General features: G+C 41.7%; 1 protein-coding gene across 4 annotated transcripts in view; it reads left to right on the forward strand.

Moving 5' to 3' along the window:
• Positions 1-12,630, forward strand: part of ZDHHC20 (zDHHC palmitoyltransferase 20) — a 45,652-nt gene continuing 33,022 nt past the window's right edge. For all 4 annotated transcript variants that reach the window (XM_086621495.1, XM_086621486.1, XM_086621469.1 and 1 more), the window contains exon 1: positions 1-145. In XM_086621495.1, the coding sequence (XP_086477621.1) occupies positions 28-145 (118 nt within the window). In that variant the 5' untranslated portion in view covers positions 1-27. The remainder of the gene's footprint in view (positions 146-12,630) is intronic.

Below are 12,630 nucleotides of genomic sequence, written 5' to 3' on the forward strand. Positions count from 1 at the left end.
GCCTCCTGCGGCGACCCGGCAGGGAAGATGGCGCCGTCCCACGTCCTCAAGTGTTGCCAGAGGGTGCTGTCCTGGGTGCCCGTGGTCTTCATCGCCCTGGTCGTGGCCTGGTCCTACTACGCCTACGTGGTGGAGCTGTGCGTGTGTGAGTGGACGGGGAAGGTCGGGGCGCCAGGAGCTGCCAGCCGGGCGGGGAGCCACCCTCACCGCCCGCCGCCTGCAGGGCCGCCTTCTCCCCTGCGCCCCGGCGGGCTTTCCTTTCCCGTCGCCCGCCTCGGGCTTTCCTTCTGGCGGGCGAGAGGAGACCCGCCCCTGAGGTGCCCGCTCGGGGGCCGGGCTGACTTGTCGCCCCCCCGCCTCGGGCGCTCTCCCGGGGCGGCGGGCAGGGCGGTGGGAGCCCGCCTTCGGGTGCCTCATGGCGGCGGGGTCCCGGCCCGGGGTCGTCCGTGGGGAAGCGAAGGAGGGGGACAGGGAAGCAGAGGCCCAGGCGGTGGGTCGGGGGCGCTTCGTTTGGGCACGGGCCCCGCGGGGAGGCGGCGAGGGGCAGAGACGCTCGTGTGTCCCCCGGAGAAGTTTCCGCGCTCTGTTCTCCTGTCGTTAATCCGTCTTCCTGATGTATCAGATGATAACTCCTTGACCACCTTAGGACTTATTTATTCCCCCTCTCCTTCCGATTAAGAAGTCCAGTGTCATCGAAGCCTAATGAGGCTGGAAACATCCCGACTAAGCGGGCAGGGGAAAGGATTTAGGGCTTACGGGGTTTTGTCAGGCCGTGTCAAGGCTTTCTGGACCAGGGCTCGGCGTTACGTAAATCTTGACTTGCAGACAGTGTCCATCAGGATGATGTTTACCCTTTTCTGTCTTCAGGAGGGAACTTGGTTCAGAAGATGTTGGCTTTTTCCAGGCAGGGTAAATGGAGCGGCACGGTGATGCGCAGTATTTGTCAGAATTGGTAAAACATGGAAGCAGTGCAGGAAAACTAAGGAATGCGTTACTGAGCGTTCGGCATGTTTAAGTAAGGAAGTTGAAATGAAAAAAAAACCACAACCCCTCACAAAAGTACAAAGAACTATTTTAAACTACACGTAGGTCTAGTGGTGTCTGTAGGTCCTTGTACTTCTTGCTGTTTGTGTAAAATATGTGCTGCGATATCCTTAGCTAGAAATAAAAGGCTTATATTTTATATCTGGGCAAACTTGTGAAGTATCATCCTTCCATGATAAATCATCTGTTACTTTTTTTCTGCAGGACTTGGGTTTTCTATAACGTTTCTGAACGTTTGTGATATTTCACAGCCTTTTGTGTTAGCTTTACATATGGACTGGAGCTTAAACCACAGGCAAAAAGTTATTCAGACTTAAAATAGGAGAAATACAGTTGTAAAATAACACTTTTGGAGATATTACGTGAAAAGTTGACATGAGAGAGTTGTAAATGCATCAGTGTAGCCAATCTTGCCAGATCGCTATGGTTTAGTAGTCTGTTTGTGTGAGTAAATAGTACTGATTTTCTGGGACAATCTTGCTTATAACTGTAAATGCTTGGAACCAAATTTTAGACAGGCTTTAATCCTGGAGGTCTGGGGCATGGGTATTTGTTACAGTAGTCCCGAGAGGGGCTGTGTGAGGTTGTAGACTCGCATTTTGCAGGTGTGACATGAAGGTTTTCTGTAGCCATTACACTCTGACAAGTATGACAAAAGGCAGATTAGGGCTATGCATTTCTTCTTTTAAGCAAATAACAAAAAAAAAGAGAGTAAGAGACTTGTCCAGGGTCACAGATGGTCTCAGGCTGAATTGGGAACAGAAACTCCACCTCCCAAGTCCCAGCTCTGTGTCTTGATCGCGGAGTGGGTCAGAGCTGGGTGCTGGTGAATAATTTCTCCTTTGCAGGCATAGAGAAGCTGCTAAGAGTCCTTCTGAGTTCATTAGGGTTTCATTTGTGTGAAAATTATTGGAAGGGCTGGCTCCTGTTTATGTGAGAACTTTCACATCTAATAAATCTGGTTTCCAGACGTCTGGCACTTTTTGCTCACAAGTCTGCTTTGTGCTTAACGTCTGCACATACAGACTATTATGAAAAAGATGGTCATTTAATAAGAAAATTACTTACTGATTTTTATTGCTGCCACTAAATTTTAAAGTTGTTACCTGTCTAAATACGTGATAACCAAGGATTTTATTTTGCTGTGAGTTTTTTCTGTTGTGGGTTGTGGGTTGTGGGGTGTTTGTTTTTAATCTGTTGAATTTTCTTTACAGTCTTGATAAAAGGTAATCTCATCGAGAGAGAGGAAAGGGAGTTTGTGTTTGAGGTTTTTTTATGTTGGTTTTTTTTTTCCTTTGTATGCTTTTCTTTTACACTGCAGTTGAGTTCAAACCAGCACAGAGAGGTTTTGTAGCAAAATAGAGGATTTTATGTTTCTGTTGGTAGGTATGTTTACTTTCTCACGTTGTTCCTTATGTTTTGGTTTGATTTGAGAACGGTACTGTGTACTATGAAGAAGAGCAAGGATGTGCCTTTAGATATGGCTAATGAATGAGGGGATGTTGGTCTCTGCAGATGTTTGTATACGGCGGGTGCAGAAGCAGGGCTTATGGCTTGTGCTTCTATGGCTTTGGCAAAGGGCGCAGTATGCAGCTGATATGTGCCTGGGTAAAGGAAAGACTGATGGAGGAAGGGAAGATTTACAAAAGAGGAGACAAAACAGAAAATTTCTAGTAAATAATGAGAGTAAAGAGAAATTTAAACTCCACAGACACCAGTGTTTTTTTCAAAGGTTATTCTTAAAGGTTAAGTAACTGTTGAGATGTGAAGCTAAACAAGGAAACAGGAAGAGAGAAAGCCTTCATTCCCCCAACTATTTCTTTTTCCTGTTACGTTTTTTTTTTTCCTCCTTGTAGTCTCTTCTCATGTATTAAAGGTTAAACATATGTATTCAGTTAGCAGATCGAGTGGGAAGCCAAGCTTAATGTAGTATCATGAAAGATTCCTAATAATCAAAGTAGAAAATGATATAATAAAGTTTGGGCTGCTTCTTTCATCACATCACTCTTTTCCTGTCAGTTTTGCTTCTCTGTGCGGCTTGCCCCACCCTCCTCTGCTTGAGGTGCTGGCATATTGCTCAATGTCTTGCTTTTGGTGCCCAATGCACTCAGTCTTACTCTGTAATTCACTGCAAGTATGTATGTACTCACTTGGTTATGCCTCTTCTATAACCCTAAATTATATTACTTACATACTGGCTGTGAACACTGAGGAGGACTGGTGTGGGTAAGATGAAAGGAGATTCATGAGCTAGTCTATTGTTTTCCCGTGGAAACTGCCAGTGTTATTTTATCTCCCTGAAGCATTGCTGTTGTATGCTGGTGAACACTGGGTTATTTAGACCACTATTGCTGTGTAGTTGTGATCCATCAGGTAAATTAGCTATTAAGCTGATTGGAAAGGTGAAAACAGCCCTTTCTCTCCAAATGCATAAAAGTTGAGGCAATGTCAGCAGAGTGGAAAAAAAAAATCTGTGAACACGTGTAACTGAAGGAACTGCAGAAGACTTGAGGCAACATCTTATTCAGATTTTTTTTAAATGTTTTGAAGCAGAAAAACATGACTGAATGCTTTTCTTCCTAGATTATTTCTTCCTTTCACACATAACTTGCCCAGAGCTCTGTTTCCAAGAAAGCATACCTAGAAATATATAAAGGATATTGTAAAATGGCTTTTCATTAGTTTAAGACCATTTCATGTGTTCTTTCTTGTTATCAAAACATGTTTTCCTTTTAACATTGCTGTTGTAAACAATGGCTATATTATGCTGTTAGTGAATTGAACTGATTGTGTCTGTTTACCACATCCCTCAGAAGCTCAGAAAGAGTGGAGCTGTTCTCTTGTGGTTCGTTTTCACTTATGGCTGACTTCTTATTACCTATCCCGACCGTTTTTGTAGGATATCAGCTGTAATACAGACTGGCTAGGCGACGGTCAGAAGACACTGCTTTGACACACGTAGTAGGAGTCGGTGGATGAAGCCAGCCTGTTTCCTACAGGCAACTGTTTTGCTAAAACGCTAACAGAATTTGGTAGTGCAATCTGCACTGAGAAGAAGAGAAATAAACTAATTTTGGCTGAGTTGTCTGCAGATTGTAACTAAGGTGTATTGGCTGGTTTTATTAAAAAAGAAATAGAAAAACCTAACAATCTTGCTCAGGTTAGGATTTTACTTCTATAGGGAGAACAATATGCTCTAAAAATTGCAGTCCTGGCTCCTTTTCTGCGCTGAGAGCTGTAAGGGGAATTTTTTTGTTTACATGTTTACTAGTCTTGTAAGTGTATGAGTGTTTTCATGCCTCAGACTCCACAAAGTATGGAAAAATGTGATTTTGAAAGCTACAGGAGTAACTAGTTGTATGTTCTTTTCATAGCATCTACTTACAGAAAGATTTGAGGTTTTTTAATACAGTATAATGTCTAATACATCTAAAATCCTGGCAAACAAAGCAGTTTGTAATTTAGATTTCTTAACTTCATGTTAATGGTACAAATTGAACGCCTTACTCTTCCGGGAGACTGCAGTAGCTCTTGTCAGTCAGGAAATAGCTCTGATTTTCCCCAAAGCACAGTCCACATGAGAAGCACATGGTGATCTGTTGTAATGTTCTCGTTTGAAGAGTCTGTTGCATAAACAGAGAGAAGGTAATTCCATCTGCCTCATCCAGAAGAAGTCTCTAATGAAAATGCTAATGCAGTAGCTATCAAGCAATGGCAAGGTGATATTAACAGCGGTATGTCAGTAACTTCTGGTTTCAAACTACAGAAAAAGCTGAAGTATCAGCACTGAAGTACAACATTTGCATGTTAAGCATGCAAAAAGTGTTCCCGTAGGAAAAGAGGGTTACCGTTCAAGAAAAGGAACAGCAAATTAAACAGGTTAGATCATTAATAACAGTTAACTATGTTTATGTGCCTCTCATGAATTTAAAAATAAAGAAGTTGAACCACTTTAGATGCAGTTAGTTCTGTTGCAGTGTCTAAGCTTTTGCATACATGTTATCATCTTAAATTAGAACCTTTTCTGTTATTATAAATAAGTAGAATTCCTGTTGAAGTGCTCAGACTGGATACAAATGTATTGGAAAAGTAGACGCTCAGCTTGAGTAGAAAGATTATCTGTCTTATATGGTGCTTTGCACTGCATTGGTCATATTAGTTTATAAGGACGGGTGGGTGTGTGCCCTTTATATGGCATGAAATCTGCTCTCTTGGCAGTCCTATGATGAAAAAATTGTTCCAAGAGCAACAGAACTAGTCAGCCTGATTTCTTGGAGAGTCGTCTTGTGTCTGCTCTTCCTACTCTTCTGCCAGCAGAAGGTCTACATCTGCCTTCTCCCTCCCAGCCCTCTATCTGCAGTGCCCACCCCAGCCCCAACCCTCCGTCATCGGTTTTCCCCTGTATCTGCTAAACCATTCATGACAGCTCTGCAGTAGTTGGCATCTTTCCTTGATCTCTAGTTACCATTGGGTCAAAAGGAGGTGTGGTGTGGTGGCCAGTTTGGTGGTATTGATTAGCTTGCCAGGGGGCCGGGCAGAAAATAAGCACCTGAGCTCAGAGCAACTATTTCCTAACAGGGAGTGTGCACCTGTCTGTTCTACCCATGCAACAGCTTTGGTGAAACTTACTGGCATATATATAGTGCAGAACCTCCACTGAGCTTCAAAACTTGGCCGAAACTGGTCCGTGGGCAGGATGGCTTTGGAGTAGGGGAGGGAAGGGGCTTAGGGAAAGCAGGGAGCTGAGCACAAGTGTCTACACCCGCAGCAGGAACTCTGCTTGTGGTGTTACTGTCTTCTTGAAGCTGGGATCGCTCTTTGCTGCAGCGCTTCCTTACTGCCTTTTAGATGTGGACTATAAAGCTTTTGTTCGTAGTTGGAGGGGGCTTAGATAATATGGGTATTTAAGGTTATGAAAAATAACTTCTCTCAAATTTTTCTGTGGTAACAACAGTAGGAGCTTTCTGTATGGCTTTAGAGTTAGAAGAGTGAACTAAAAAGTCACTTTCATTTTTAATCAAGGGTTTTACGTTACTTCATCACTTACTAGTCTCCCAGTTTTCCTACAAGACACTATGGGAAAAGGACCAGAATTTCATATGTACGTTTTCAGTAGACATTACTTTGAGGTCATTGACCCTCTGCATACTGTGAACTTCAGGTTCTGCTGTCTATTGAAATTTAAGTAAGTAAAACTTTGTTCTCTTGAAGCTTATATTTTTATGAGTTAATGTAGACATGCTTTCCATAATCAAAGAATTTACGGTGTTAAAAAGATGGCTATCCGAGCTGAGTTCTCATACATCTGTGGCAGGTGAGACACTTGGATGGCACTGTATCTGCTTTTACTTTTAGAACTTCAGATTGCCTGTGATGAAAAAAGGGAGCAGGATAAATCCTGGTTGTCTGTCTAAAATTGGGCACGTAAATGCTGAGGGTTCGTGGCATTTGTTTTTCACCGATTCAATACATCAGTGTTTATCCAACTCTTTTTGTTCAACAGTTTCTTACAACTGTAAGAGTTTATGCTGGTTTAACATGTACTTTCCTTACAAGAGTTATGAACTATAGGTTCCTGAGTTTGCTGAAACAGCTTTTCTGGAATTTTCAACTCAGTCATGAACTCCTTTCTATCTGGTGCATATTCTTCCTGTAACAGGACAAGAGTATCCATTTTTCTCTCATTAGTATGTATTAAATTTAATAGAAACATTTGAGAATTAACCACAGGCCACTTTTCTCAGTGAGCTCAATCTCCACCAAGGTAAATGACGTATAAAAGGGGTAATGATACCACAACAAATACTTGTATTCTTTTAGCCACTTCCTCAATATTAACTCCTTCTGCTGTCACTAAATTGTTTTCTGTGGGATGTGCTTAACTCTTCCTGCCCTGGGTCAAGAAAAAAACCCAGATTTTTCCCCCCTCTTCTGCTCCCTCCACCCAATCCTCAGTCGAGTGCCTCCTACGTAACCTTTGACTGTCTTCTCTTATCTGTGCTAAAAAACAAGTTCCCTCCTCTGCAGCATTTCAAGCCTCTGCTTTTCCTTTTTTTCGAAAGACCAAATGGCTCATCCGTTCCTTATTCATGTTCCCTTTTGACTATTAAAATTGTCTTAGGAGATTGTGGAAGAGAACTGGATCACATGAACAGCGTGCTTTGCCTTAGCAGTTCCTGCAGTGCGCTCTCTGATGCTATATGTGGTGCAGCATTGTCTTAAATGTGAAGCACCGAACCATTTTAATCATATGATTTTCAGAGAGATCGAGTGAGGATTTTATGCAGGGTTTTTTTGTTTGTGGTATTTTTGTTATGCATCCTGATGTGTGTTTGTCTCCAGAGTGAGGAATTATTATGCATATTATTTGAAGTGCTAAGCAGGGAAATAGCTGTTTGAAATAGCTGTTTGTTTGGGGTTTTTTTGGTTGTTGCTTTTTTTTTTTTTTGTAGCCTATTTAGGGCAAAAAATTTTAGAGATGGACATCATAATTCATCTGTAATTAGGCCAGCTGCCATTGCAGAGAGAATGTAACAAAATTTAGATTAGATCTAAGCAACCTTGAGAGGAAAAGACATTACTTTGAAGAGACCTAAGCAGACAGTTATTTTATAAGCTGGTTTGCAGTTGTCTGTGGTAGACTTAAAACTTAGATTAAGTGCCTCGGCTACTGCCTTGTCATGGTGTGGGTGCAGAGAACCTGTTACTGTACCATGCTTCTTGACAAGTAGCCACAGCTTTTAGGTTTGTCAAGTTTGGATTAGAGAAACAGAGAAGTGAAGTGTATTTCCATAATGCCGGTATTGATGGTACCTGAAGGCTTTCACGTCTGTGAGTTTGTGACATGCAGACTTACCTGAACACTGCAAAGGAGCCTAAAACAGCAAAATTTGATTTCTGTTCTGTTTCAAAAAATCCTATGTAACTAACATGCAGGTCTTTTTTTTTATAGTATCTGGAAAAGGATGCAAGTTGTGCATAGGATTTTTGTGTGTATATATATTTATCGGTTTAATCTGTTGCTCCTTAATGATTATTTTTTTTTAATAATTATATATAAAAAAATGCTTGAGTTCAGTCTGGTAATTGCATACAGAGATTTTGTTGTGTTGCAGGGTAGGTACCTGCTGAGATAAAGCTAAAGCAGTAACTGGTGCAGAGGATAGGCTTCAACTTTTTAAATAAATCATAATTTAGACAAAGGGAAAGTTAGAGACCATTGAGCACTAGATTCAGCTATTTTCTCTTTGTGTGGCTTTTTTCTATTGACTTCCTCAAACTTGTAAAGGTCCTGTGTTTCTCCTTTCTTCCCACACTTGCAGAGCCACTTGGGAAACTGTTGCCAAAGACCTGTTAGGACTGGAAACAGGGATCTGTTTGCAAGCAGAAACGCACGTCTGGGAGAGCTCTTAGGCACATAGAGGGCATCGGGAGCAGTGCTGCCATGCCTCAGCTGCCTGGTTTTGTGATAGTCTCCTTTCCTACTGTGTGACAGTGCTCTCCTCTTGCTGCATGGTTTCTCTGGAGTCTTTAGGCAAGTCACTGCACCTCCTGATCCCATCCTGGTTTATGTTTCTGTGTGGCTTCTCAGGAGGCAGCAGGTTTAAGGGTCTGGGCCACCTTGCCCTTAGTAGTACATGTTTAGAAGTAGTCACTTTCCTGATCTAACTTTCCATAACGGTGTGGTTCCTGACTTATGTGCTAAACAAGCAGCAGTAAGCTCTTGTTCTTCACAAACATTATTTCCCACCAGTGTACCGCTCTCAAGTACTTCACCTGCAAACGTAGATTATCTTACAACTGTATTGCGAAACGTGATATCCTAGGAAGATGACAGCAAAAGTTAATTCTCTTGGTAAGTGTCATGCATACATCAAACCGTACTCATTTCTTGCTAGGCAGTTTGCCAGTCCTGCTGTGTTACATCCAGCGCTTTGCCATGGGAGCCCTAATGCATCTCTGAGGTGCAGTAGGCAGTGCTGTTTCTTCCCCTGGCACACATTGCATTAGGATTTACAGTGTTTCAGCTGAGCTCTTCACAGAGTCTTGAATTGATGCTTCCAAGAACATGTGGTGAACTGTCAGCAGGCAGGTGAGCTCTGAGGATTTTATTTATTTATTTATTTATTGGAAACAATATTTACTGAATGAGAGCCATATGGATGATATGCTATGCTCTTTTGTATGCTTCTCTGTTTGCTCTGCAGTACTTTTAAGTTCTAGTATAGATCTTCTAGGGTATCCAAAAATCCCTTTGCAGTGGCTTGTGCAGTCTTTGTGCTGTCACTTTTTCATGTTCCTAAGTGGTCTGGTAGTTAAATGAGATGCAGTGCAACAAAACCACGTCCTTCTCATCCTATTCTCTGGCCAAAACTTGCTGTCCTGTTACTCCTGATGTTTTTTTCCTCTCTGCAGCACCTGGTTCTTTTGTAATGTTCCTGGAGAGTTGCTGGTTATGTCTTCCTTTTTGCAAATAAACTAGAAGAAGTAGCTTTAGCTACAGTCAAGGTTTGTCCTGAGATATTTAAATCCAAGTAAGGTTTAATGAGTGACATTTTGTTTTGCAAGAAGAATAAGAAGCAAAGCTTCCAGCATCAAAAGATGGCAGCATTTGTTATCAACCAATTTGATAAGCCATATATGGACAGATTCTCTAAATCGCCATGGGAAGTTTTTGAACCTTTATTTATTTCATAAATAATTTAATAATAAACATAAAGTATTAAATATTTATTAATATTTACAAATCTGGTATGTTGAAGACATGAATTCTGCACCATTAAACTTTCCCACAACTCTTAGACATGTTTTTAAATGACATGTTTTTCAAAATAAAAATTCCTTAACGGGCTCTGTTCAAAAGCTTGGCTTAGTAGTACCTTGATAAGAGTTCATGTAAATTACATTACTGGCTGCTATTAATGTGTTTTTGGCAGAAAATTAGCTCTTCCTGTCACGGGTAGTTCCACATTTGATCTCAAGTGGCAAATACCAATCAATCTTGACCAGTGCTACAAAAAAATTGAACTTAAAACTTCGTTTGAGGAATCCAGTGACCTAATGCATGAGAGGAGGTCAGCTTGCTGGGCAGTTTAATTTCTCCCATTAGCCAATGAACTTGGCAGCAGCAGCAAAATCCTTCTCTCAGAAAACAGCGTGCCTAATACTTTGTAATGAGATTTCCAAGGAGGTTTTTATCCGTGGCGTTTTGCACAGAGATTTTTATCCGTGGCGTTTTGCAAGGAGGTTTTATCCTAATATTTGAGGAAACACTTGTTGCAAGCAGGGTCAGTAAGTAAGTAAGGAGGCAACTGGTTTTGGAAGCTTCTGAAGGCAAATGCAAAGAAGGGTGCCTGATTAACAAAGCGGATCCCTACCGTGAGCTGATGGATCTCACCACCAAGCAGTGGTTCACGTCTGCAGGTCACAGCAGCCGTGTCTGGAATTTTTGTTCCCCGTGAACTGACGCTTGTGCACTCCTGCTGTCATACCTCACAGCTGTGTGGGATAGTTAAATAAAGACTGTCACTCTCTTTTCATCTGTCTAGAATAGAAGTAAATGGATTCACTAGTAGCGTCCTGAGCCATAAGACACTCAGCTTTGAGTGACCTTAACATTCAAGGCAGGTATTGACTGTCAGTTAAAACCACAAGTTAGTGAAAGTGTTCTCTTTTTTTGAAAAGAAATGATAACTCCTTAATTACCTGAAAAATTCTGTTACAAGAATGAATTGTATGTTGTTGTTTTTTTCATTGGATAGGGTTTTTTGTTTGTTTGTTTTACTTTAAATATACTGATGGTTTCTAGCATTACCTGCAGAACACCTAATCTTTTGTATAAGACAACTCTGTACCACACATAAAACTAGCATTCTGTCAACACCAGCTAATTATCATGTTTGTGTCTCTGTCTCTTGCAAGTCTTAACTAGTGGAGTTAGTTGTAAAACAAAAAGCCCTTTCACAAATCCAGATACTTGAATGTAGTGTTACTATGAGCTTGATCTGGCCTGCCTGAGTGTAAATACCCCTCCTTCAAATGTAAATGTAATTAATTAGTGATGTGGACATAAGCTAGCTCCACTCAGATGCTTCTGAGTTTCCATGCCTTTCTGCCGATTCTGTTTTTTTCCCATTCCCCTTGTGCCAGAGGGAGCACAGCTCACTGACTTGTAAGTAAGAGCTCTCTTTGTCTTTCAAGAGGCAATATTGGAAACAACTTATGTGCAGCACTTCCAAATTACTGAGCGATGAAGCTGTTATTGTTATGATAAAGTGGAATTTTTCGGAAAGATCTGAATGAACACAGTCCAATAATTCCAGTAAGCAGCTGAGGAAAGCGTGTAGAAGTAATGCTAGGGCTTACAAATCCATCAAAATGCAAATGGAATGAGCAGTGGCAATAGTGATTAAATAGCTGAAGAAAATCAAGTTACATTAGGTTTCTTTGGGCAATTATGGTAAATTGAAAGTCAATAGTGCTTCTCAGGGAATAGGGCTTTTCAGGGACAACAAACCTGGTATGTTGCTGCAGCTGAATGCTCACTTCATATGCAGAAAAAAAGCCTTTAGTTATTTGGGCCCATGCATCTCTTAATACATTATGGTTCTTAGTGCGGACACAAGTGTGGGACTGTGAGGTTAAGACCTGGCAACACTTCCTCCTGCGTGCTAACCAAGTGTAACTCTTGGTTTTGAAATTGTTTAAAACATGCAGACGCTCTAGGTGAGAAGACCATTAGGAGGCTTTTGGTATATCTTTTAAGAATGTTTTGCAGAGGCAGAGGTAAGGAGTCATCTGTAGGATTTTATGGGTTCCAGAAGTCAGCTGCCTTCATAGCTGTGGTTTTGGACAGTGGAAGTGGTAGCACAGAATATTCTTTTCACAGAATATACAGCAGAAATCTTCAGTTTTCATAGCTTAATTCATCGCTAAATGTAAGTCGGTACCCCAAGGAGTATCTTGCATTGATTATGCTAATTTCTGCTGTAGCCCTGTTTGTATTTATGCACATGCTCTCTGCATTGAGGATGAAAAGACCTTGGCTAAATAAAAAACTCCTTTGTTACTGTGATAAGAGAACGTTTTCTGCGCAGCAAGCCTCTGGCTGCTCTAAATTACTCGTTACAGTGAAACAATTGTGTTAATATTGTTTTAACCATATAACAAATTGTAAGGATGGCTGGTAACAAATAACAAAGGTCTGCAGTGCAGCTTGAGCTGTCTTATTAATTCATTTTAGCTCTCCCTGTGATAATGCTGCTTTGAATCCTGTAGCAATGGGCATGGCGGTCATGACCATAGAAAACGTGGGGCGGTAAACAACAGACCTTCCCCCCGGCCCCGGCAGCAAGGTGTCTCTGCCCTGGCTGCATTTTCTTCCTCTCTTCTTCTCCCACCTCAGATTTCTCCCCCACCACGCTCCCTGCGGTGCCTTTGAAGGCATCATCTTGTGATCACTTGAAATGGCAAAGTAGTTCGCTGAAGTGATGTTGCTGCACACACTGTGCATGAGGAGTTTGGGCTCCGGCTCCTGTGCTTGTGGAAATGGCTGCACCGCTTGAAGGCCTGGGTGGCCCTGGCAGG

This window comes from Tauraco erythrolophus, chromosome 1 (assembly GCF_009769465.1).
Source record: "Tauraco erythrolophus isolate bTauEry1 chromosome 1, bTauEry1.pri, whole genome shotgun sequence".
NCBI lineage: Eukaryota > Metazoa > Chordata > Aves > Musophagiformes > Musophagidae > Tauraco > Tauraco erythrolophus.